This window comes from Poecilia mexicana, unplaced genomic scaffold (genome assembly GCF_051168715.1).
Source record: "Poecilia mexicana isolate PSO_F unplaced genomic scaffold, ASM5116871v1 scaffold_18, whole genome shotgun sequence".
Classification (NCBI taxonomy): Eukaryota; Metazoa; Chordata; class Actinopteri; order Cyprinodontiformes; family Poeciliidae; genus Poecilia; species Poecilia mexicana.
In genome coordinates, this window is record NW_028263387.1 from 11,529,893 (window position 1) to 11,556,051 (window position 26,159).

Consider the following 26,159-nt stretch of genomic DNA (forward strand, 5'->3'; position numbering starts at 1 on the left):
GGAAACAGACGCAGGCTTCTTTGACTAAGACTTTACTGAAAGGATTTCTGACATCGTACAACTTTTTCGCTCTCTGTTTGTGGTTTAGAGCGATAATGTGGTCGCCTCCTTCCTGTTTCTCAGAGGTTTGTTAAAGAGAAGGCTGGTGCCCGTCATTTCAGCCAACCAGGAAGTAACCCGTGATGTTTCCACCAGGTCCTCTGTATAGCATTACATTTAAATCAGTTCTGATATGCTGTATCTGTCTTCACATGGACACGTGATCACAGCTTCATCTAAGCTCAGTCATTTGCCCGTGCCAGTTCCTTTTCTTTTTAAAATGAATTTGATTGTTCTTTTCCCCCTAAATTAGGAACGAATGAACAAATAAAACAGCTGCTAACATTAGTTAGCCCACCAAACCTTTAATATGTTGATGAAAATGCTGTATCAGTTGGATGTTAAAATACTTTAGCATTTTGACCATTGTCGCATATTCTCCTCGTACCTCCATGCGACCAACTGCCTCCAGCAAAAGTATGGGCTATTCAGATATTTGTTGGTAATGACCGGCCACACTCCATGTACAACATGGCTTCTTTCTGGACTGACCTCCAAGTTGCACATGGACTGTGGTGAGAGGGAGGGACGTGGCGAGTTCTTTAGTCAAATGCAAAATGTATTTGCCTTACTGTCAAACATTTACTCTTACATCATAAGTGGGGATTTAAGAGGGGGATTAAAACGAGCAAGGAGTGGCCCATATTATTTATCCTGCACGCTTGCACAAACAGAGTGTGTGCAATTGTTTGACTGCTGTTATTTAATGGCTGCGGGGATTATATACTTTTTGTCCTTTTCTAGGTGCAGAGCTGCTAATAAAAACCAGCCCCTTGTACTCCGCTTTGCTTCGTATAGAAGGTGGCTGCTGAGAAACGATTGCTTCCTGTAGGAGTGGACTCTGATGTTTCATTTGGCCGTGACGTGTGTAACGCACGGGTTCGACGCAGCGAAGCGTAGCGCGAATCGCCTGCGCTGTAAACAGCCATCCTCCATCACAGAAAGAAAAGCGCCGAGCTGAACGACGCGACTGTTGACGTTAATTCAGTATTTGGAAAACTACAGGCTGACTGCAATTCTAAACCAGTCCAGAAAATCGAAGTTCACAACTTCTCCTTCGGTTCGCTGATTCTACAGGAGGAATCCAAGTAAATGGGAGAAAGCTCAGACTGTCTGCGAAGCGGGATTTTAATCGAGAGGAATTTCACAGGAAGTCAGTGGCCACGCTATGTGCCATTATATTTTATGTGTGAACTTTTAACAACAGAAAAGAGTTTAATACAATTTTGCAATATCTGAAATGCATCGGGATCAGCACAGAGTTGTTGTAATTAGAGAAAATATAATTTTTAGATTTTTGTGCATTATTCCTTTCCAGTACACTCGATGTATGAATAAAAAATGTATTGGACACATGTATTTTACTGGACGTCATGACTGATGGTGCACTGAATCAGTCAGATCTGCTGTCAGTGAGGCTAAAGGTGATGGTGCAGAAACCTCCAATGTTTATGAGCATAATTTGCAGAGTCAGGAAACGTTCTGGTGTAGAAATGGTTCATGTGACTGTAGCACTGCGAAAGAAAAACAGAAGAAAATCAAACAATTGAAACAATTCCCAATATTTTCAGAAAACACACACCACATTATTTCCTGAATCTTTGAAGTTTCGTAATCTTACGCTAGTGCTCGGTTTTATTCTGTGCCCTGGAAGTAATTACCAAACATTAACTGTTTTAAAAGGCACGGCTGTTTTTTTTGTTTTGTTTTTTTTACTCTTGGTTTCTCTATTGCCCTTTCAGGCACTGACGGGTTTCTTGTTGCCAACGTGAATTACAGACCCGAGTTTGGGCGTGTTGGGTGGTGGTGTGTTGGTTTTGCGGTTGCTCGTTTCTGTTTGAATTCTCGCCAGCGCAGGACACGGCTGTTCTTCTGGCTTGGACCGAGGCCAGAACATGACTGATTGACGGCTCCCATCTTTGAGGTGGAAAAACTTTTTTGTTCGGTTTGACTGACGTCTTTGAAATCGGGACGAATGTGGGGCGTGCGTGTGTGGGTGTTTGCGCCTGAGCTGCAGTTTTCTGAGGATTTTCAAATACTTTGGGTTTGTGTTTGTGGGGACTCTGAGACAATGTGGCTCCTTTCCAGTTCAGGGGTGGTCAAATAAAAACAAGACGGGGGGGACGCCAAGGGACGCCGCAGGAATGACAACAACATTCAGCAGAGTTTTTACACAGGAGCCCCGAGCTGCTGTTTTAAAGATAAATCTGCTTTGTGCTACATTTAACTACTCTGATATCCTATTAATAACTTAACAGGCTGTCAGGAATATGACATTTTACTTGATCACTATCATACCGCAATTTACGGCTAAAGTATGCGGTGTGCTTCGGATATTTGTTTCTTCGCCTGTCAGCGTTTGACCTGAAGCCTGTTGTTGAAAATCTGACGAACGACATCCGTCGGATAAATGAGAGGTGATTGGCTGACACCGAAATCATGATGCGACCTCGTTGGAATCCGCAAGTGCTTGTAGAAATGTTGGAAATATTGTGTGTCAAATCATAAAAATACAGATGTTTCCTTCTGCAGCCAGTAGCTTAAAAAGGTATAAATTTTGCAGATCTAGAAGTTTAAAAAAAAAAAAAAAAGTTTTTCTAGTTTATTGAACCTCTTCCGTACATGTGACCTCTTGTCTACATATTTTAGACAAAAGGTCTAAAACAACTCTGGATAAACATTGTTAAAAAAATGTATATATAAACATACAGAAGACATTGTATGGGGTAAATTAGATAAAATATCACTGTTAAAAATGCAATGTTGTGACGGTATATGTGCTGTGAAAGCGGCGGTGGCAGCCCCTTGCTAATTGCACACCAGTGCAAACAGCCGGTCTGGAGCTCTGAACAGTGCAGGACATTATTCCCATTTATTTGGCAGAATGTGAACGCAAGTTTTTAAAGTGATTTATGTGCTGAAAATTCAAATTTGTGTGTTTGGAGCTGCATTTCAAACCTTTTTAGATGAGGAAGATTTCATGCAGCTGGAGCCTCGTTAGCTGGAACAACCGTGGGAGGCGAACAGCACCGAAATGCCTCCGTGTTGCCGTATTCATTTTCCTCCCATTGACATGACTGATGACTTCGGTGCAGCGTGCGTGTGACTTAGCTTGTTTTACTCTGTGGTTGATACAAGCTATGTATTGTAACAGAAGCAGCAAAGGCTGATTACTCATTGTTGCAGAAACCACAACAAAACATTTGCTTTGTCCTCCGTATGTAAATAGGTCAAATATTTCTTTGCTTTGAATATATTCTGTTCTGATATCCGAAGTAGCTCCTCTGAAAACCCACAAAATCCTGAGTTTTAAAATGAAATCCTGCCTGCATTTTTGAAAATGAGTCGCAACGAAATGCCCGACTAACTGTCTTCACTGATTAAATACCACTTCTTGTATTTTAGTCTTCCAGGATTGTCTTGGAATAATTAAAATGTGTCTAATTTAATTGTCGTCGCGGCTTTCCCACTGCGACTCTTGAAAGTGATCCCCGCTCGCTGGCGCGTCTGCGTTGCGCTGGGGGCCGTTTTCAGTGAGTCACACAACAAATGTCTCTTGTCTCTGGGAAATTGAAGCGCACTTCTTTTATTAGAATTTGTGTTTTACGTGTGGCACGTGGGACGATGAGCTGACGTGAAGCGTTTCTTCTCCCGTAGATCCGTGTCTCGTCGTGATGCCGCCGTGCGTGGGCGAGGCCGACCGCTTCAGCCTGGAGGCGCTGCGGCACATCCACAAGCAGCTGGACGACGACAACGACGGAGGGATAGAGGTCAACGAGAGCTTGGAGGTGAGCTTCGGGGCTCCGCGTTTAGCGTTTCAGAAACCGGGCGAACACGAACACACAGCAGGTCACGGGGGGACTGACGCTGTCGTTTTTAGTTTTAACTTGGTGATTTTTTTAGCTACAGCTCCGGTTAGGAGTTTTATAGAAGCCCATTTCCGCCATGAAAGAAAAAATAAAAGACCAACAGGAAGTCATAATTATGACCTTGAATCTCATAGTTATGACTTCGAAAGCCATAACTATGACTTTCAAAGTCGAAATTATGACTTCGTGTTGGTCTTTTATTTTTTTCTTTCATGGCCAAAATGGGCTTCCGTAGAGTTTAGATGCAATCTGTCGTACTGATTTTGAGATTTTAATGACTGATTTAACGCGCCGCTTTTAAATAAGTAGGTAATTAATTCGTCCTAGTGGTACACAACTTGTTTAGTTTTTCTTTTAGGGTTATTTGGCGTCATTGGTACATTGCTCGAGTCTCAACAATTGACCCAAACTATCAACATAGAGAACAGATAGCAACCTTGACAATTCAAAGAGGCGTTTTTACGAAAACTAAGTGTATTCATAAAACCGACATGAAGAAAAAGAAAACGTCTACAGTTTTTCCAGATGTATCATAAAAAATCCAATTGTTTGTGGATGAAATTTTTCATAGTTTTTCGTTTTAGGTTTTAGAACAAAAAAAGTAGATAGAACTACATCCTAGAAGGCAAACCGAGTTCTTTGAGCGACTATAAATAAGAAAAAAAATCTAAATGAAATAAATAATAAAAAGCACAAGTTTTAAGATCAGGTCGTTTCAGCTGTTGAATCTGTTCATCTCAAGACATAACTCATTAATATTGTGGTGAGAATATCTGTTACGACTGTCATCCTGCCTTTTTATTTCACCACAATGTTGTGACAATATTCAAGCACACATGATTTGCATCGTTTAATCATGACTCAGCGTCGTATGAACTGGAAATGGGTGTCGCTACGCATGACGGCGGCAGCATCATGCTGTGGGCATGTTTTTCTTCGTGGTGCATTCCTCAATGTTTCTGGAATAACAATGAAACTTCACCTGAGATCAGCATCTAAAACAGTTGAAATGTGGACATATTTTATAATTACAGCAGGGAAATGCTTCCAAAACTCAAAACATTCTCATATTACCCTCTAGAATCAGCCAGTCTCAACCCAATTAAAGTTCTACACCTACAAACTGGACCTTATCAGAAAAGCAACCCATTAAAATATTGTCCAGATTAATGCCAGAGGCTTCTTAATGGCTATAAAAAAATGAATGAATGAATGAATGAGGTGGGAAATTTATGCAAATATCAACAATTTGCAACAGTGCTCTTGTTAGAACAGCGTGAAGGGACCAAAATGCCTCAAGGTAGTGTTTTTTAAACAACGCATAAATATCAAGAAACAGAAAGGAAAATCTTCTAAAGAGACAAAGTTCACAATCGTTGACCTCGCGGCTAAATGTCGGCAAAATTAAACGTCAGAAGTTTAAGAAAATAAATTCTTAACCTTAAAACTGCCACTTTTCTACACTTTTAATTGCTGGTCTTACATTTTGTATATTCAGCTAGAGAATGTTTTCCTAAAGCTTTTTCATTTGCCAGATGGGGCTTTGTTGAAGCAGGATCTCTTGTCCGTCACAGGTCGACGCATGTAAATATTTAGTTTCCAGCGCTGAGAGAGAGAGAGAGAGAGAGGGGGGGGGAGAGAGGACAGAGGGAGAGATAGAGAGAGAGAGGACAGAGGGAGAGAGAGAGAGAGGGAGAGATAGAGAGAGAGATGGGGGGGGAGGGCCTGGCTGAAAGTCAAATGATTTTAATGCTTAGCAGTCAGTCATCAACGGATGAGTCAGCATTCCTGTCATAGCGACACATCATCACAACACCGAGCAATGCTATGACGGATTTTATATTACGGCCGTGCAATGAGGAAAATGTGTCTTTCAGTTTCAATTTCCGCTCCAAATAAACACAAAACTGTGGGATTGCTTTAAAGAAAAAACAAAAAAAACGTAGCCACATTCACCATTCACTCATTCATAACGTCAGTATTTCAGAGATGGCAATGTTTGTGGTTTTTCGAATCAGATCCGCCATCTAAGACTAAACCCTTGACAGTGTTTCTGACCGCTGGCACCCCCAGCACAAAGCAGCTGGTTGGAGGTGTTTGGTTGACTGGAAGGGTAGATTGACGCACGAGAGCTCTCTGATCCGCCACCCTCCATTTCAGTCTCTTGCTAATAAACGTCTGACGACCGCTTTTTTTCCCCCCCAGGAGTAATTTCAAGTGTTGAAGGAGTTCTGGTGTGAGAGATAGCTATACCCCGCTGCCCCATCTGTGGCGCCTCGGTTAGGCGTTTGGGTCTTGTTTTAACGGATCCCTGTCCACATTAGGGCATGTGTGTGTCAGTGATGAGCTATAAACAGCCTGGTTTAACTTTTGTCTGCTATGATGGGAAATCGTGTTCGTTTCTTCCCAGTAGAAGACAGTCACCATTCAGTCTCTTCTTCCCAAATTATTATTTTCTTCTTCTTCTTTGTTTGCTTTCTGAAGAGAGATATGTTTCTCAGTGGGAGATTGTGACTACATTTCTTTGAATCTGACATATTTCCTTAGTTGCCGTAGACTCACTGCTGGCCACTTTATTAGACACACCTTACTAGTACGCAGTTCAGCCGTCTTTTGAGATCCCGTGGCCATTGGTGACGACGTACAAGGAGCCAGTTGGAGATGATCTGAGCTGTTATACGGGGCGGATTAGTGGCCATCAAAAGACGGGTACACTGTGTTCAGAAAGGGACGAACGTGTTCAGCAACAGTCCCGATCCGTGACCGCCGGACAAGCTGTAGCTCTGCTTTTTTTTTTAAGGCTATTTCTACTAAACTCTCAATCTGTCATTGTAATGTTGCAGCTGGAGACTCGTTTTTTTTTTTTTTTTTCTTGCGATCTGTTAACTGTCTCGTGTTTCCGTCTTGCCTTCAGGAACGGTATTCTGCCTACCTTGGTTGTAGCAAGAGGTTATTTCAGGTGCTGCTGCACGTTTTCTTCAGACATCAATGCGACTCGCTTATTTCCTTCACTCTTTTTTACAATTTCTTGTAAACCCAAACTATGAATGTGTGAGAACCTGCTAGTGTATGAGTTGCTTCTGAAATATTCGGACCAGTCCGTCTGGCTCTGACAGCAGAGTCACTGGTTGAACTTTCACTAAACCGGTCTTCCCTGGACGAGTTTCGTGGCGTTGTTATTGGCTGAGAATGCCGTAAGGCAGGTGTAGTTAATAAAGCGGCTGGTGAACATCTTTTTAATTGCATGTTAACCACTATGATTTATTGTTTATAGTTTTCCCACAGAGGGACAATAAATTATGTTTCTGTTTACCTTTTGGGCAAACTTTTGCTCTGTTGCCCCACTGCATGATGCTACCACCACCGTGCTTGACGGTGGTTGCAGTATTCTTAGCTTCTCTTTGACATCAACAGCTCAATCTTGTCTGTCTATAAAATATTCCTTCTGGAGGCATTTATTTAGGGCTGATACGATAAATCAGATGAATCGAGATGAATCGATTAATTAAGTTACGGTCAACTAATTTAACAATCGATTAACTGGAGACCACAGACTCAAAAAAGGTCATATTCTGAAAAACACTTAGAGCAGTAATTAAGTCAAAACTGTACAAAAAATATAAATATTTATGGCATTTCAGTAAAAAAAAAAAGTTTTTCTTTTTTGAAAAAGCAATTCCTTTATTTGTTCTTTTGCATCTTTTGTGTATTTCTAATGCTGTACACACAGGCTTGAGCGTTTAAATGAAAAAATGAGCAGAATGTGCAACTTCATATCCGAATAATCAGTTAATCATCAGAAAAACTGACAGATCAATCAGTAACTAAGATAATTGTTAGCTGGAGTCCTACATTTATTTAAAAGCAAATCTTGCTCTAAGAAGTCCAGAGTTGTTCAGGACATTTATCCTTAAACTTGAAGTGATTTTGGTGATATTTTATCGTTTTATCATAGACTGAACCTGCTCGAATGCGGTTCTGCAGCCTGCACCTTTCTGCTCACTCCCAGGGTTTTTGGATGACGCCCGTGGGGTCTGTTGCTGAGCGCCGCCACTGGGGGGACGGCAGGTGCATGTCCTCACCTCTCGCTGCCGCGCCGCCCGACAGCCAAGTGGATGTTCGGCCGGATCGTGTTGCATCTCTTGAATTGCACGAACTCGAACCTCGTCACGGACCCGGGCGGCGGTGGTTTTGGTGCTTCTGTTGCAGACTTTAATTAGTTCTCGCCTGATTGTGCACAACGTCGCCCGGGGTCCGTCGGCGCGGAGGCGTACTGTATATGCAGCGCGTCTTTGAACGACACGAAGGTGGGGAGAAACCCGAGTCGGGTAGAAGCAGCATCGAGGGTATGATACGTCTATAAAAAGAAGATTCTTGAGGGTGTTTGTTGACTTGTCTGAGAATGTCCAACACAGAGATTTGATTTACAGCTTAAACTTACATCTCGTGATGCTTGCATCACCAAATATAAGGTGTCATGTGGTAAAAATTTAGAAAAATAGCCGTTTCTTGGGCCGTTGGGTTGAAGACAGAGATGCATGAAGAAATCGGTGGTAAGAAGGGTAGAAATATAGCAACAATGATGACATACTGAACAGAAATGAGAAATAAACAGGATTTTTTTTTCTTTTTTTACATCATATTTTTTATTTCAAGAGTAGATGGCGACTGAAAAGAAAGTTACCAGAGCTTGCCTTGGTTGTGGTTAGATGGAGGATCTAGATTTAGAGCAAAGACTGAATAAATATAAAGGACGCACAATTAAGATCGCGAGATTAAAGCCGCCTTTAATATGTCCTGGTTCATTTGTTTTTGAGTAAGAGAATAAGATAAACAGCCACTTCAATCACTGATCTCTGTGCAGCTGTCCTGCTAATGGCGTCCAGTAGCCTCCAGATTTGATGCAAAAGCAATTTCCTCCTGATTTATACTTCATAATTAATTCACCGAGCCAAGAAAACTGATTGTTTTTAGACCACCCCTCTCACCGAGTATTTCTTTAATGGAATAAATTAGGCAGCTCCGTGAGACTCACAAACGTTGCTTTTGACTGCTACTGCTGAGCAAATAGTGCTCTGCAGCTCTGAGAGGACGGTGGATGAACTTGTGTTCACTTCTAAATTTTGACCGAAGCAGGAAGCGGCAGCAGGGAAATGCTGTGGTAAATACGGTCATTGGGACGGAGCAGAACCGGATTAATGCAGTCCGTCCTCTTCGCACCAGGAAGGGACTGCCTGATTTCTGCAAAAGGGATTTTTATAGACTGTAAGAGCATAATGCCACCATCATTATTGCTAACATTTCATAGTGTTTTTAGGTCGGAAAGCCTCATCTTTGCAGTAAAATCTGTCTGTTTGGGAAGCTGTTAACTCCTAACCAGTTTCCTTCTAGCCGAATAAGGGATAAACAATAATATCGTTGTTTTGAGACCATTTTCACGTAAAATATTGACAAGTTTTACCTCTCAAAGACTAAAAGTTAAATTTTGTAGAGAACGCTCCACACTGGAACTGGAAGATATTTAAAAATATTCCAAAAAAAAAAAAAAAAAAAAAACACAACAACCAACAACTGTAAACAAGAACAAAAATAATAATCACACACAAACGAAACCTTAAATAAATGAATCATGAAATCTTTTAAAACAAAATTGCCCTTCAAAAAATATTAATCATCAGAATGAAAATGACAAAGCTCGTTTTAATTCATCGGTGCAATAAATTGATTAATTGCTGATTAGACAATGGAGTCGCTGCTGAAGGTTTCGCAAGACTCTCCATGTTAGATTTTCACCGGGTCGCGAAGGGAAAATGTTTTTATGTTGCCAACAAGGAACCAGCAACAATTAATCACAATTATTTACTAGAAGCTAATAACAGCACTTGGCCTTGTCAAGTCAAAAGATTAACCATCTTCAGTAAATTAAAAATGTTTAGATGATTTTTCTTTTATTCATGTTTATGTTTGTCTGTGTACTTCTGAAACAATAAAATCCAGCATAAATTCAAATGATCAATCGATATTTAGATTTTTTTTTTAATCGAATCAACTTAATGTGTAATCATTCCACTGTTGAAAAAAGACCTTTTAAAATGAAGCATTAAAAGCCCCAATTTATGACTTTGACCCCGACAAGTTCTGACCAGAACTGTAAATCCGCAGCTCCTCAGAGAAACAAAAAAAAAAGGAAAATTACAAAGTGATCGACGGCTTCACCGGCGTTCCCGTCGTCGTAAATCGCAGCCCCATGCTGTTTGTGTCATGTTAATGACATATTAGGAAGGATAAATCAAAATCACTGTCCTACGTTCTGCAGACTCTCTCGCTTAGAATAACGTCGATCTCCGAGTGCGTTTGTCATCTTTACAGTGACGATGATGGAAAAACTGGATGTAATAACTTTTGCTCGTTAAATGAGTACAGATTGACTGCTTATAGCTGAGTGTCAGGGCGGCGCAGAGTCAGTGGAGCTAAGGCTCATGGGAGGAATACCAAAACTCAGCCAACTCCTCCTGAGGCTGTTCTCGCTTCCGAACAAAAATATCCTTTGTTCGCTGCTGTGTAAGTGCGTGTCTGTCTCAGTCCTGGCTCTGATTATGTCACAAACTGCTTGTCACAGTCTGTTGTGTGAACAGTAGGTTGTCGCATCAGCACTGATGCTTGACTCTCAGAGGGAGTCTGGACTTTCTGTTTTCTACCAACCGTTGTTTGGAGAGATTCCCTCCTCTCCTCCGTTCAGGTAAACGGATCTTAACTCGGAACCACCAAAACCACAAATCACCTGCACTCAGACCTATCTATGTATTTGTGGCTTGCTGCTCTGACTTTATATGGCTCCATAAAGTGCCTCAAAGCTTCCTCTGACTACATGCAAAGCATCTCTGCCAACCTGCCGGGAAGTGGATTTGTGATAGTCGCAGCTCTGCGACTATTTACCATGTAGTCTTAGATTTCTAAGAGAAAGACTTTTATGTGTTTTATTTGTAGTCTGTTGTATTCTGTTGCCTTAAGTGTTGAATTAGAAAACAATGATGGCTTCCCTTTGAAGGAGTGAAGTTGAAAATTAATATTATGAAAAACTTTTCTGCTTTTTCTTCCCATGCTCATGTGGTTTGGGAAGTATTCTTTATGTCTTTGCCAGAAAGTCGTTTCGTTTCATCATTAACATGTAGTGGTTATTAAGGACAAGTATTACACAAACTGCTGTCCTAGCATTGACGGAGGCTGTTGGGCATTTACTGGCCAACAGCCATTAAATTTCCATCAATGTTTCAATGTTCTCAAGAAGGTGTGAGGATAAAGAAAACACCCACGTGTGCCAGCCAAGTCGGTGTCCGTAGGGGAACAAATAAAGCCATCTATCCACTTATCTTGTGCTACACACAGACCCATTGCCACGGCGACCGACTGACAACACTCTGCATTAGCCTACAGAGCAGAGATTACATTCAAGCGTATCAAGATCCCACACTGAAAAACACACATTTCGCACAAAGAGAGCAGAGCATTCAGTCGCGATGTATTTTATGCTTGATGCTTGGGGGGCGGGTCGTTGGACGCGTGACGTCACACTTCAACTCTTCTGTACTTACTACCGACTGTATTACTTTACACTTCAGAGAAGCTAGCTAATATTCATGTTTTAGCCGTGGGACGAGTGTCAGCTGCTGTTTATTTTTTTTTTTACTGGGCTGGCGCCTGTTTGTGTGTTCTCACGACTAATCACGACATTCAGGCACGACTCCGTGTCATATTTTACAATCTGTCTTTGTGTCTGACTCCTAACCAACTCACCGTGGCATCTGTTAGTATCTGTGCTTTTTGAAGACGTTTCCTGATTACGGCTTCGCCAAAAACTCTCGGCAGAGTCTTGCTTTGACAGCTCGAGAGCCCTTTCACATCCGATTCGAGTGCGAGCGCTTAAGTCAGCGCTCGTCCCAGACTTTTAATTTCACAGGCCATTCAGACAGCTCCTGCGAGCAAAAGGATTTTTCTTTCAATCTGTGACAGGAGGAACATTTGCAGCAGACAGCCTTTCAACACCAGGCTGCCATTATGTATTCAATGTCAAACTCACAGCGGTCCTCCAGCTCAGGCTCTTTGAGCACACACTGCAGACGTGTGAAAGTGCTGCGAGGTTCTGATGTCGACTGCCACGTCTGCATGTCTGTGTCGTAGCTAATACTGTTGTTGGAGTATTTCTGCTAAATGAAAGAGCTGATGAAAACATCTGTCAACAGACATGGATCTGAAACCTCTTAATTATAAAATGTTCCCTCGGTTGTTGCGAATACTGGTTTTAAGCTTTTTTTGTTGTTGTTTGTTTTTCTGGGTCAGTTGGGACTTCATTCTGTGTTTTCTGCCCCAAAGTTGAAGAGGGGATTTTTCTTTTTCTTTTTTTTTTTTTGACTCACCTTTTATTTGCTGCAGACGTGAACAGAAAGCAAACTGCGCTAAGCTTTTCACTTCTTACACTTTTGTTTAGAGCTCAGGAACTTTTAATTCTTCTGTAAATTTCCACTTTGATATTTTCACAAGTTATCTGAAAAAAACAAACAAACAAAAAACAGAACTACTTTCAGTCCTTAAAACTTATGTAAATTATGTTTAACAGAATGGAGTTGGTGTTCTTTTTAATATTTTATAATCTTACACTTGCCAAAATCACTTTAGCTTTAAGATGTTTCAAAATTATGTAAAGGGAGTTTCAGCATGAGATGCTTTCAGGATTGCTTGCATTTCTCTTCTTACAGCAGAGTTGAAATTTACTAGCCTGACCCGGTTTGACCCCTGGGCTAAATTACCTAAAGGAATGGAAATCTTTGGAATGTTTTTTTTTTTCTTCTTTTCCATTTTAAATAATCCATTTTAACATTTTAGCTTCTGAACAATATCAGAAACGAATTGACTTTCCGGCGTCTACAACATTTCCTCCGTCTGTAAATAAGTACGTCTGTTGACCCTGGTGGTCTTCTGTTGCCTTATCACGCCTACTCGTAAACGTCCTACCGCTTATTTTTAGGATTAAGAAAATGTTTTAAAGTCACATGTCGGCGTCGGTAGTTTTCCCAGCCCCTAATCTACATCAGCAAAACAAACCCTAGACTAAAGGAAACGGTCGGAGTGGAAAAGCGACACACTTCAGCGGTCCGACGCTCGTCTGCATCTGCATCGCAGTCGCAGGATGGTGGAGAATCATAAACAAGCAAAGATGACAGGAGTTCTTCCCATTTTTTTTTTTTTTTTTTTTTTTTTTTGAAGCGCACGCCCGGGCCACACACATGCACCCAGGAGCCGGGGATGAATGCTTTGAGGTGTTTGGTAGTCAGCTCTGATCCTCGCTAATGCTGCCGGTGTTCTGGCTGTTCTCTTCGCTCGGCTTTGTCTCTGCAGGGGCTCTTAAGTTCTGAGCGCCAGAGAACTAAAACACACACACACACACACACACACGCACACACCCACACACACACACACACACACACACACACAGAGGTGGAAGCGGCACCTCTTCCACAGATCTATTCTCTTTTCTAAACCCTTGAAGGGAAGAAAAAAAATAAGCATGCGTGTGCCTGTGTGTGTGTGTGTGTGTGTGTGTGTGTGTGTGTGTGTGTGTGTGTGTGTGTGTGTGTGTGTGTGTGTGTGTGTGTGTGTGTGTGTGTGTGTGTGTGTGTGTGTGTGTGTGAACGATCCAAAGAAAGACTTGAAGACAAAACTCTTGTGTTTTTAAATCCCGTCAAGCACAGCTATCTGGTGCCTGCCTCTAGCTTTGTCTCTTCTTTTTTTTTTCTTCTAGTTTATAATAGAAGACATGAAGCAGCAGCAAACCAACAAACACAGCAACCTGCACCGTGAAGACCAGCACATCACAGTGGAGGAGCTGTGGAAGGGATGGAAGAACTCCGAAGGTAAAGCAAAAGTTATTCAGGACAAACCCGTTCTGTCCTTTGCGAACACTCTGCTTTCTGATTTTTTTTTTTTTTCTTTTTTGCACAAACAGGTGCGAGACGCCAACGCTAATGGTTTTTTTTTTTTTTTTACATCGTCAAACATAAAACACAATCACTCGAGACAAACTGATGATAAGAAAAAACGTCATCACGCTTCGATACAGTAAATCGCACAAAGAAAAGGGCGTGGTCGCTTTCAGGTGAAACACCCGCTGAGACGTCGTCCCCGTAACACACTCCGGCGTGTTCCTGCACTTCAGGCGGAACCTGTTCGGTTTGTTTGCCTCTTAGTCGACACCGACGGCATCCTCTTACACCAAAGGCTCGAACGAAGCGCTGCGCTCAATAACTGTGTGAGCCTTCCCGTATATTTCACTGGAGCGCTTTCTCCTTCTTTTCTGCAATTTCATCCCTTATTTGCTGAACCGCTCCGCTGCAGTTCAGTTCACCTTTGACACGTTGTCATCCTTTATCTCACAGCCAGATGTTTTGACAGTGCCACACGTGTCTTTGGCAACAGAGAGGAACTAGAGAAATGTTTCGAGGGCTTTGCGCGTGCTTTAAAGGCTTAATAATTTAATATCAGGGTTCGGGTCTGAATAAGTGTGGTAAAAGATATGAATCTTGATCCTTTTCTTCCCCCCGTATTTTTATTTTTTATTTTTGTTCTGACGCTAGAGGCTTTTATTTGCAGAAGATCTGCGAAGAGAGAGACGGTGGAAAAGACATGCAGCACAGATCCCAGATTTATTTATTCGTTTATTAATTTTATTTTGAACATTATAGCAGCCTGACCAGCGAGTTTCTGTACTCTGGAGTTGGAGATCGTCCTGCTGCATTTTTTTACTTTAACTAGACCTTTAAGTTCTGATCCTTCGCTTTGGTACGATGTCGGTATCTGCAGATCTTTCTTTACGGGCAGCCATCTTCTCTGACACAAGAAGGCAATGACGGCAAACACTTAGAATAATTTAAACAAAGTGAAGTTTCACCACCAAAACCAAAGCCGCTAAGTTTGCAAAACTCAACATATTTCAGGCACCGTCGCGACTCTTGACCGTAACTGCACTCCCTCGTGTGCCGTTGCACCATCAAAGTTTACGTTCGCTTTTCTCTGTATCAGCAGTCAGGTTTATTGAATGTGGGCTGATCTGTGCTCCTTAAAAAAATCGCACGTCTTGTAGGTTTTTGACAGATGTTCTGTGGGAATAGTTTGTGCTGCCTCCGCCTCTTGAACTTTTTGTTTCAGACATTTGACTTAACTCCGTAAAGTTAAGAAAATCTTCAGCGGTGTGAGCTTGAGAGAAGAAACCAACAGCGGTCGTAAAACAAACCCGGGCAGTTGGATCACTTTTCAAGGAAACGTATATAAAAAATAGTTCCAACAATCTGGTTATATAAGTCTGCAAACTCTTAAACCCGTAGTTTGTCGAAACACCTTTTGTTTTTGTTTTTTATTTGTAGGAATTTCAGGGTATTTCACTCACACTGCCTTGCAGATTTCATCCAGTGCAATTATTTCATCACCACTAGTAGAAACATTTATCCGAGAATGGAGTGGTGTTTGGTTCTGAATTACTGTTCTCACTTTTTTAAAGTGACTCAACCCAGATCTGTTTTGATAGTATTTCAGTCTTTATTTTATCTGTGGATGTACAACTTTTTTTGTCGTAGTTATCGTCATCATCATCATTCTGATTGACTTCAGACTTATTTTTTAATGCTAAAGACTTAAATTAACACTGATGTGCAGTGCTGCTTTTGAATTAAGCTTACTTTTTTTTTTTAAACAACTGTTTACTTGATTTCATCAGGAAATTCAACAGAACTTTTTTTTTTTTTTTGAAGAAAATACTCCTAACTTTGATCCTTATCCTTTTATACAGACATGGAGTTTGTATCTTTATTTGAAGAATCTAAATGTCAGCTAAACTTTATTTTCTAGTGATCTTGTTCGCAGCATTTGATACAAGTTACCTGAGAAATGAAACGAAATCAGACTTGTATAGCGCTTTATTTGGACGCATTAGAAGACTAAATATTAAAGTTCGGTCCAATTAAACAAAGCATTTATCACAGGCATCTCTGCATCTGTGTGTGTTTTTGGGCCCCTAAAGGTTCGGCTGGTTTTTCAGTTGCGTTTTGCAGGATAAATGCCACGTGAAAGCTGGGGAAAACTTTTGCAATGAGTTTTAACAGGTGTTTACTCTTCCAGAGCCGCTGTGTCATCAGATCTAGGTTATTTATTTGAGTTATTTGACAGTTTTCTAACTCTGTCTTTAACCTCTTATCAGTCCACAACTGGACCATGGAGGACACGGTGCAGTGGCTGAAGGAGTCGGTGGAGCTGCCGCAGTACGAGAAGAACTTCCGGGACTTCCGGGTCACAGGGAACACGTTACCTCGGTCAGTACGGCCAGGAGCTGCCGGGCTTCATCCCCCCCCCCCCCTCTGCCTCAGTAGAAACTTAAATAAAGTATGACACAACATTTAAAAGTAAAAAATTTTCTTTTCTTTTTTCCCCTCCATCACCTAAAGCAACCAGTGACTTTTTTTTCTTCTAATTCTGTATTCTGCTGCCCTCTGCTGGTTAAGAAATGCAACACAGGACAAAATGTTTGGGATATTTGAAATGGCAGACGTTCCTCACGGCTTAAAGCTTTCTTTTCATCCTTAAGTCCGACATTCGGCTTCGGCCCATCCGCAGCGATCTGACTGCTAACAAACTTCTCAGTCATGAGTTTAAGTCTTGAGTGGAAGGAGCTGCGGATGAAGTTGTTATTTAAGGACTGTCATTAAATGAACTCCTGTGTGACGGGTGCAACGTGAGCTGCTGCAGACTGAATGTACTGAGTGACTGACTGTAACCAGGGGGAGGCGATGGGCCGTCGGGGGGCTTCATGTTTCTCCGCCGAGCTGACTCATGAAGTGATGTCATAACCAGAGGGCTCGGTTGTTTCCTGAGCCGTTTTAGATGCTGATCGACGGTCCACCTGTCGGTCCCGTGTTTCTGTACGGAATGTTAAACATCCCCCCGATTTACTGTCTCGCGGTGGTGGGGAGGGGAATATTAAAATTTGCTACTTTGTAATTTGAATTTATGCTCTGTCTGCGTTGTAGAATAGCGGCAAACGAACCGTCGTTTTTGTCCATGCAGCTGAGGATATTAGACCAGCGGCACAAACAGAAGCTCAACCTGAAGGCGCTCGACGCCGTGCTTTTCGGGCCTCCTCTTCGTAAGTACGGCTTCTGTTCGAACGCGGCAGGCCGGCGCCGCGTCTCCGCTCGCCCCTCACTCTCATGTCCCTCCAACCCCCCCCTGCAGGTCCGCAGCACAACTGGGTGAAAGACTTTGTCCTGATGGTCTCCATTGTGATCGGAGTGGGAGGCTGCTGGTTCGCCTACATTCAGAACAAGTCCAGCAAGGTGCACATTTCTCAGATGATGAAGGATCTGGAGAGCCTTCAGAACGCCGAGCAGAGCCTGTTGGACATGCAGAGCCGGTAAGACGAGCAAACCAGAAATTTCTGAAGAATACTTTTACTTAGCTTTTGTTTTTTTTTTCTTTGCATATAAAATGATAAATAGTCAGATTTTGTTCTTATAGTCCTGCCGGTTGACTGAACTTTGACTGAGATGTTCAGGCTCACAAAGAGCAATGAAGGAAAATAAAAAACAGGCAGGAAAATTTGGTGACATCGGTATTATTATTGCAAATATAGAGCAACAGTTTCGCAGCCACGCGTTTGCTTAATATTGCGTTGTCCTACTTTTAAAGTTCAGAAGAAAGACAATGTAGAAAAAAAAAAAAAAAGGCCAAAAGGAGCTTGTCTGGTCATATGAGGCCAAAACTGAACTTTTTTTAGCCTGCCTGCAAAATGGTGTGTATATGTCAGGACAAACTAGAGGTGAAAGACGGAGATGGCAGCATTATGTCGTGGGGATGCCAAATGTTCAGCAGGAGCAGGCCAGAGTTGATGTGAAGATGGATGGAGCTTTAAAAAACAAAACATTTAAAGGCAGCAAATGACTTGAATCTGAGCTGGAAGTTCGTCTCGAAGAAGGATCCACAGCTGGAGCTTCAATTGAATGGTCCAGTCAAAGTTTGGAGGAAACTCAAATTATGAATCTGTTCCAAGACGTGAAAACCGATGATGATAGACGACCATCAGACTGAGCTTCAGCTATTTTGCAAAGAACAAACCACGATTTCCGAATTTAGATGTGTTAAAAAAAAAAAAAAAAAAAAAATAGAGAGAGAGAATCCTAAAAGATTGCAGCTGTTAACTGTAGCGATTCTACAAGATGCTGAGTCAAGAGGTTCGAATTCAAATTCATCTCACATACTGTAGATTCTTGAATAAAAAAATAAATAAAAATAAAAAAACCCTGAAAAAAAGTGTTTTGATTTATCACGTAAATCAAAACAGGCTGGAAAAGGCTCAGGAGGAGAACCGGACGGTCGCCGTGGAGAAGGAGAACCTCGAGCAGAAGATGAGGGACGAGATCATCGACGCCAAGAAGGAGGCCCACCGGCTGCGGGAGCTGCGCGAGGGCGCCGAGTGCGAGCTCAGCCGGCTCAAGTACGCCGAGGAGGAGCTGGTCCAGGTGAGGACTTCCTGTCCCTGAACGCAGCTTAACCCGTTTCCCCCGAATGCAGCTCAGCCACGGGCTCATCATCAGTCGAAACATGCCGGGCGGCTGGAGCGAGTATCGCATGGACGCGTGCATTAATGTGTGGAAACATGACTTAGTTCGTGTGGAAATGAAATTTGAATTCACTTGATGCGGTTTGCACACCCTTCGCCGTCTTTTGAACGATGGATTTAATTTAAAATAACGGGGGGGAAAAAAGGCTCGTCTGGGTGCAGAGCTTCATGCAGATGTAAATGTATTCATCACTGTGGCTAAACCACCTAAAATTGAAAAGATTACTTTTATATTGTCTGCCTTAAATTTTCATTTCATTTGCGAGGGACCTGCTTTGCATATTTATCCACCTTTGTAAAAAAAATTTAAAAAAACTCCCGAAGCTCTGCCCTTGGATTTGAGTTTTTTTTTTAACTCATCAGATATGGAAGAATCCGATAAATAGTAACCTCTGCTGTGTTTGTTATGAACGGTTTCTGTCGGCTGAGGGTTTTATCTTTTTGACCCCCGGGGTCGTGACGTGTCGCCTTCCTGCAGGTGCGGAAGGCTCTGAAGCGGGCGGAGAAGGAGATGCAGTCGGAGCGCTCGGTCCCCGAGGCGCTGCAGAAGTGGCTGCAGCTCACGCACGAGGTGGAGGTTCAGTACTACAACATCAAGAAGCAGAGCGCCGAGTTCCAGCTGTACGTCGCCAAAGACGAGGTGAGGCTTCCCTGTGGTGGCGCAGGGAGAGCGACGGATCCGGAGCGCTCCGCCGTCCTTCGAGCGCCGGGATTAGCGGCCGTGGCCGATCCATCCGTATTTGCATTGTATAAATTTGAATGAATTTCGCCCTGATTTGGCTGTTAATGCGGTTTATCAAGTGACGGACTCGTCTTTGATGGAGGACGTGGAAATATGTGCATAAATTCGATTCTTGTTTGGAACAATTCCAGGCAGCTGCGTCAAGTTTTGAGGACACTTAAATCTTCCCGAACATCAACAAATTCTCATAATGACATCTTTCTAGAAAAAAAAAAAAAACCCTCTCTGATCAATCCTGACCCTGTGTGAAGAAATAATGACACCCTGACCATATAAGGCAACTTTCGTTAAAAAAGTTGACGATAATTTTGACCGTTTCTTCTTTGCAGAATTGATTTCAGTCACATTGGGAGTATTTGATTATAGCCAGCCTGTTTTTTAAGGTCATGCTAACGCGTCTTAATTGGATTCAAGTTGCCGCTTTGACTAGTCCGCTCCAGAACCCTCCACTTGAAGCTCTTGATTCGTTCAAAAGTGAGAAACGGATCTTTTAGCCTCGTTCTGTTTCAAGTAATTATTTGAAAACTGTCTGAAAAAAAAAAAAAAAAAAAAAAATCGAACTTGTAGAAGTTTTAACAAATGTTTTCTTTCGTTTGATCCCATTGCTTCATTCTGAGCTCTTGCAGAAAAGTTCAGTAAATAACTTTGGCTCCCCTCTCCCCCTCTTTATTTATTTGTTTCAGGCAGAGAAAATAAAAAAGAAAAGAGGTTCTGTGTTTGGAACCCTTCACGTCGCCCACAGCTCGTCCCTGGATGAGGTGGACCACAAGATACTAGAAGCAAAGTAAGAACTCCAATCTACTTTCTGCGTGTGCAATTTCCCCCGCAATCTGATTTACGATCATTTATTTTAACCTGAGTTCATTAGAACAACTTGGTCTAACATAAAGCAGCCCTGAGGACAGCAAAATGGAGAGAAATTAAATTTCTCGGTCCTTCACGGCCAAAGCCTTTGTGCATATTTGGAGTTCCAGTCACCAGCAGCACAAAAGCCCCCAACAGCCTCATTAATCTGGGATTTATTGCCGTCTTACTGTTTGTTTGCAGTAAACTGATTCAGGAAGTGACCGAGAATCAGAGCGATTCTCCTCACACATGTAATCAAGGCCTGGCTCTTATTTAGCTAAAGCTCAACATAGAAAAATACATCTAAGATATCCTGACAATAACAATCAGTGCCTTAGCAACGATTAGGGGCGTTCGACAGTACAAATTATGACTCACTATTATTATTCGTTCGTCAGTCTTTTTGGACGTACATCCATCAGTCAGAGCCTTTATTGTCAGACAGTGGTGGGCAACTCTTTGGTCTACACCCAAATAAATAGGCGTACGTGGCAGAAAACGTATCAATGCACATTCTGCTAATTGGGAAACATTTTGGCAGCATCATGCTGTGGGGGTCACCACCTTTAGAGTTGAAATGAGGATTTATGAAGGTAAGTGCAAGAAAATCCTTGGCAATCCTAAACATAGTCCTGTGTTAGAATGGCCTAATCAAATTCCAGCATTGAGTGCTGAATACAGACAGCATGCCACACTTGTGAGAGTTTTATTTAATTGTTTTTGAAAAACGTACGTTATGCAAACCCCGAATTGTCCCAAACATGTCCGCCAAGTCCCACCTGCATGCAACGCCGGCTGGTGTTAATACCACCGTGTCCTCTGGTGACTCTCCAGCTCCTGATCCTTTCTGCACTTCTTTGCAGATCAGGCCTTTCTTCTGGGCGCTTCACTTTGCTTAGTCTGTGAGGTTATTTAGAGTTCCTATAAAATCCAGTGCAAGGAATTGTTCAGTTGTTCAAACACCAAAAGGGAATCACAGGGAGAAACGAGAAGAAAGTGCATCGCTCCGTCTGGCTTCTTGTTAGGCAGTGGTCCAGCTTTACAGCGGGACCGCTTTGTGCCAAAAAGCGCATTAATCTTGGCTCGTCAACTTCTTCGGAAGGACGTTTTGATGTGCATCAGAGAAGAATCTCTCTCTCTATCTCTCGCCAAGTTCGGCACGTTCAGATCCAGGGCCGTCCTCCTCGTTTAGTTTTTCCTTCTTGTTATTTTTTTTTTAAATTAATTTAATTTTTTTTAGGAAAGCTCTGTCAGAGGTGACGGCGTGCCTGAGGGAGCGGCTTCACCGCTGGCAGCAGATCGAGAAGCTCTGCGGCTTCCCCGTCGTCAACAACTCGGGTCTGCCGAGCCTGACGGCCAGCCTCTACTCGGACCACAGCTGGGTGGTCATGCCCCGGGTCTCTGTCCCTCCGTACCCCATCGCAGGCGGTGTGGACGACCTGGACGAGGACACGCCTCCCATCATTCCACAGTTCTCCAGTGAGTGCGCTGCGCCGTTTTCTTACTTTCCTCAGCGGGAGAAAACGTCGCCGCTTGCTCCAGAACGGCGCCCGATCTTTGCTTTGTTCTCCCTCCCAGCCGCTGCGTTGATCCGACCCCCGCTGACCCGCAACAGCAGCCTGTGCCGCTCCCGCCGAAGCCTGCTGAGCCAGCAGTCGTCCCTGATGTCCCCGGACCCGGACCTGCTGTCCATGGCCGGCTCGTCCCTCTCCTATCGCCCCGACGCAGACGACGAACAGTTTATGTTCAGTTTGGATAGGAGGGGGTATGTAGCTGTGGCCGGGACGCCATGGAATGGTTTTACAGTTTGGACTAACAGGTGTTTTATCCAGACACTGACAGATGACCATGAGGGTTTCACCGAGTGTTGTAGATTCAGTCTTCTGACTGCAGGACTAACTGTCTCCCGAAAATGAAAACGATCTGATTTTTTTTTGTCCCAGTCTTTCTAATTTATAGCCGAGAGTCTCGACAAAGCCTGGTCGAGTCTTTACCAGACTGAAAAAACACAAAGGTCTTGTCGGTCTAGTTTCCAACACTCGAAGTAAGACAAAACAAACTTAACAAGTAACTTTTCAGCATGATACAGGAGCTTGTTTCAAGTCAATAATCCTTTAATATTGATGAAAAAATACTAGGTATAAGGGAAATAATCAGCCAGTGGAACAATGTGTTTTTCACCATATCGTAAATTAAAAATGTCTTGTTCCACTGGAAGATTATTTCATATGTAGCTAGTACTTTTTCAGCAATATTAAGGAATTATTGACTGAAAAACAAGCTCCCGTTTCTTTCTGAGAAGTTATTTGTGAGTTAGTTTTGTCTTTATTTCAAGTGTTCTGAGAAAACAGACCAAAAAGTGCTTGTGAGATTTTGTGTTTTTGCGGCTTTGGAGGTAAAACTGGGTCACAGCATTAGCAGCAGTAGAGGTGCAATAGCACCAGAGTGGGGTTGAAAAATAGGTGTATTTAAAAGCCTTTCCTGTTTTGTTGATGTAAAAAAAAATTGTGAATTGGCTCGTGTATTTTGTCCCTCTTGCCCTCTGTGGTTGATGTTCTTGAACAGTCGTACATATTCCCACGTTTTGCGGTGACGTTTTTCAGCGTGTGACCCCGCTTGTTCTGCTCCCTCTCCGTCAGAGAACCGGCTCAGGACGGCAGCTCCGACACGGACTCCTCCCTCTGCTCCACCATCGGCCGCAAGCAGCTGCAATCCCCCGGCGCCGCCGACGCCCCGTACCGCCGCATCTCCCGCGAGGAGCTGCTGCTGCTGGGCCAGGGCAGCCCGGAGCGCCCCGGCTCCTCCACCCACACCACCAGCAGCAGCAGCAGCAGCAGCCTCAGGGACTCCACGCCTCCTCCCATGCCCCCGACGCCGGCCGCCACCCCGTCCGGCCCGCCCTCCACCTCCCCGTCCCCGGCCCTGGAGCACCACCCGTTCGCGCCGAAAGGCTCGCCCGACCTCACCCGCGTCATACCCGAGTCCCAAAGCATGCCGCTGTCGCAGGGCAGCGCCGCCTCTCCGACGGGCAAGGGCGTCTACAACGGCATCCTGGAGAAGTCCTACAGCTACGGCCAGCTGCCGGCGAGCATGCTGCCCAACGTGGGGCGCAACCCGTCGCTCACCTCGCTGGACTCGGAGGGCCGGAGCCTGGGGAGAGATTACAAGCTCCACAGCACCTCCTCCCAGGACTCGTGCGACAACGGGGAGAAAATCAAGCGCTCCTCGTCTAAAATCAAAAGCTTATTTAAGAAGAAGAAATAAAAAAATAAACGCTCGGGGTGAGGTAGCGCGTCGCGTGTGACAGCGAGAGAGTAAACTAAACTAAAATAAGAAGAGTTTTATCGCTCATACGTCACTGGAGGATAAAACATTTATTTTTCTCTCCTGGGTTTTTTTTTTTTCTTCTTCTTCTTTTTTGTCAAAGATGGAATGTAGCTCAGCCTGGGTGCCGTCAAACGCCCCTCAGCCTGGTAGCCTTATTTTTCAGTAATCCCTTTGTGTTTAGTTCTCGCCGAGGAAAAAAAACAAACCCGCACAGGCGGAGGAAGGAGCCGAGGCAAGCTCACGGTTCTCTCTTCCTTTTTTTTTTCTTTGTATTTCTTTCATTTTAGTTTGAACCAAAAACAAACCTCCTTATAATGGGTCTAAAGGTGCAGTCTGTACATTTAGTTTCAAACTCACAGTGTTGTGTTTCACTGAAGACGTGTCGTGTGGATGAACTCGTGTACTTGACTCATTTCATTCAGAAGAGAGAACGAGAGAGAGAGAGAGAAAATAATCCTGCTAAAAGTTTGTTGCACTACTGCTTTCTTCGTGGTTGTTTTTTTTTTTCTTTCTATTATTATTTTTGGGAGAGGGAGAGGGAGAGAGGGCGAGTTAGAATCATGATGTCGACATGAAGGGAGGGGGGATGCATGAGCGGTCGCAATGAAAACGCAGCACAGAGCCAAAATGATCTGACGTGCCCTCAGTGCCACTCTTTATGGATGTCTCAATATAAATATATAAATAGAAAAAAATATATATATATAAACTGTTTTCACATGATGTTCTTAAAGGTGATTTTAATAGATTTTTAAATTTTACGGCTTCACCGCGGACCGAAGCCGCAGCGGTCACTTTATCTGTGTTTTTGTCGCCCTTTATTACTTGATTACCTGCATCCTGTAGCCATACAGTAACAAAATCTACTATCTCTATGTTTTTTCTTTTAAAATATATACATATATATATAAATATCCTGCAGCTTTTTAAACCTGGTGTCACTACAATGTTTGGGGGGAGGGGGAAATTGGCTTTCAGGTGCATCTCTCGAGTAAGTCAGATGATCATTGAAAAGCTTATTTATTTTTGTAATGTAGTTTAAAAAGGTGAAAGCTGTGTCTCGTGTGGTTTTGTTACATACAGAGTGATGTATTTTAAGTGTTTTTATTTGGGGGAGGTTTTGAAGATTTTAATCTTTTGCAAACCTTCAAATGGGTTTCGATGATCCCTGCTCAAGGATGCAGTCATCAAGAGCATGGAGTCGAATGTTATGTTATTTATACTTATATTCATATTATAAAGTAAAATTGATTCTTTGCTTAAAAATCGAATCACTATTTTGAACAATAAATGGCAAACTGCGAATAAAAAGAAAAAAAAAATCTATAACCATCTTCAAAGTTGTGTTGTTTCACGGTTTAACCATGTCAATTTTTTTTTTTTTTTTTTTTTGCTTAAATGTCCATGCTATTACAGCGGATGGAAAAGTCTAGAAATTTGATTCAGCTTGTGCTGAAGTCTTGAAGTGGATGGCTAGGGTTTTTCCTTCCACTGAACTTACCATTAATATTCTTGGATGCAGCGCTCTATGAGCAGCCATCAAGTATTTTTTAATCTCTCATCTCATGCATAACAATTTTTTTTTTTTTTTTTAGCTGCAAGTAATAATCAAAATGAACAGAAATAAATGCTTGAAATGTATCACTCTGTGTAATGAATATGAGTTTCACTCTTTGAACTGAAGTATCAGCTTAGGAACATTGATATATTTTTTTTTTTAGTATTTTTTTTTTTGATGCGCCTGTATGTGTTAAAATTCCAGGAACACTAAGAATAATAATAATCTGACCATCACTCTGCAAGGCAACCAGACCCACCCAACTGTTTGCCTAAAACAACAACAAAACGCAACAATAACAGGAAAATAAAAAGAAAAAATCTATATGCAGCGAGAAGTCAAACTGTTTGATCCGGATCTGATGAATGATGCACCAAGACCTGCCTCTCCTCCCCAGCTTCTGACCCCCTCCTCCGCCCCCCTGAGTCCCCACTAAGCTCGACCCACGCAATAGAGTCCTGCTCATCACCTCCGGGGCCCGCAAACCCAGCGCACTGATGTCAAGAGCTTCACACTGTGATTACTGGCCGCTTCCTCTCGTCCCGGATCTGGGTGTCACCGCCGCAGTTTGAGAATGCAACAAGTGCTCCAGCAGCATCTAGGAGGTCGCTGAGCTGAGGATCCAATGTGCGGTTTTTAAAAATAGAAGAAGAAACAAACAAACAAAAACTCGTTGTCGGGCAATGAAGGGAATGCAGGACGGGGATGCTAGGTGGGGAGGAAGTGAATGTTTACGAGGAATGTGGGGGTTTGAGAACATTTTGTGTGTGTGGATATTTGTATACTGTAGAAGAATTAATAATAAAAAAAAAAAAATAAAAAAAAATGGAAGCAACTGAGATGGTTCAGTCTTGTTTGTTTTATGCTTTTGTTTGAAGTGGTGAAAAAGTATTTAATGCAAATCAAACAGCTGCTGAAATTACTATGAAAGAGCACAGATATCAAGTTTTACATTTTCTCTTTCTCCCAGTTTCCTTTAGCCTCAGAGGTCATGTGGAGGTAGATGTCATTTCTGCTCCTGTTCTGACCAGCATCGTTACTCTGACGCACGCAGGTGCC

The 26,159-nt window shown here is 42.7% G+C and overlaps 1 protein-coding gene across 2 annotated transcripts in view; it reads left to right on the forward strand.

Moving 5' to 3' along the window:
• Nucleotides 1-25,935, forward strand: part of stim2b (stromal interaction molecule 2b) — a 48,065-nt gene extending 22,130 nt beyond the window's left edge. Inside the window, exons 2-12 of one of the 2 annotated variants that reach the window (XM_088015177.1) lie at nucleotides 3,757-3,887; nucleotides 13,765-13,876; nucleotides 16,213-16,324; nucleotides 17,039-17,154; nucleotides 17,244-17,421; nucleotides 18,349-18,526; nucleotides 19,106-19,267; nucleotides 20,053-20,153; nucleotides 21,456-21,694; nucleotides 21,794-22,034; nucleotides 22,855-25,935. In XM_088015177.1, coding sequence (XP_087871303.1) covers nucleotides 3,757-3,887; nucleotides 13,765-13,876; nucleotides 16,213-16,324; nucleotides 17,039-17,154; nucleotides 17,244-17,421; nucleotides 18,349-18,526; nucleotides 19,106-19,267; nucleotides 20,053-20,153; nucleotides 21,456-21,694; nucleotides 21,794-22,034; nucleotides 22,855-23,479 — 2,195 coding nt within the window. In that variant the 3' untranslated portion in view covers nucleotides 23,480-25,935. The remainder of the gene's footprint in view (nucleotides 1-3,756; nucleotides 3,888-13,764; nucleotides 13,877-16,212; nucleotides 16,325-17,038; nucleotides 17,155-17,243; nucleotides 17,422-18,348; nucleotides 18,527-19,105; nucleotides 19,268-20,052; nucleotides 20,154-21,455; nucleotides 21,695-21,793; nucleotides 22,035-22,854) is intronic. The other variant, XM_015011463.2, reaches the window with a different exon arrangement.
• The last annotated feature ends 224 nt before the right edge of the window (nucleotides 25,936-26,159 follow it).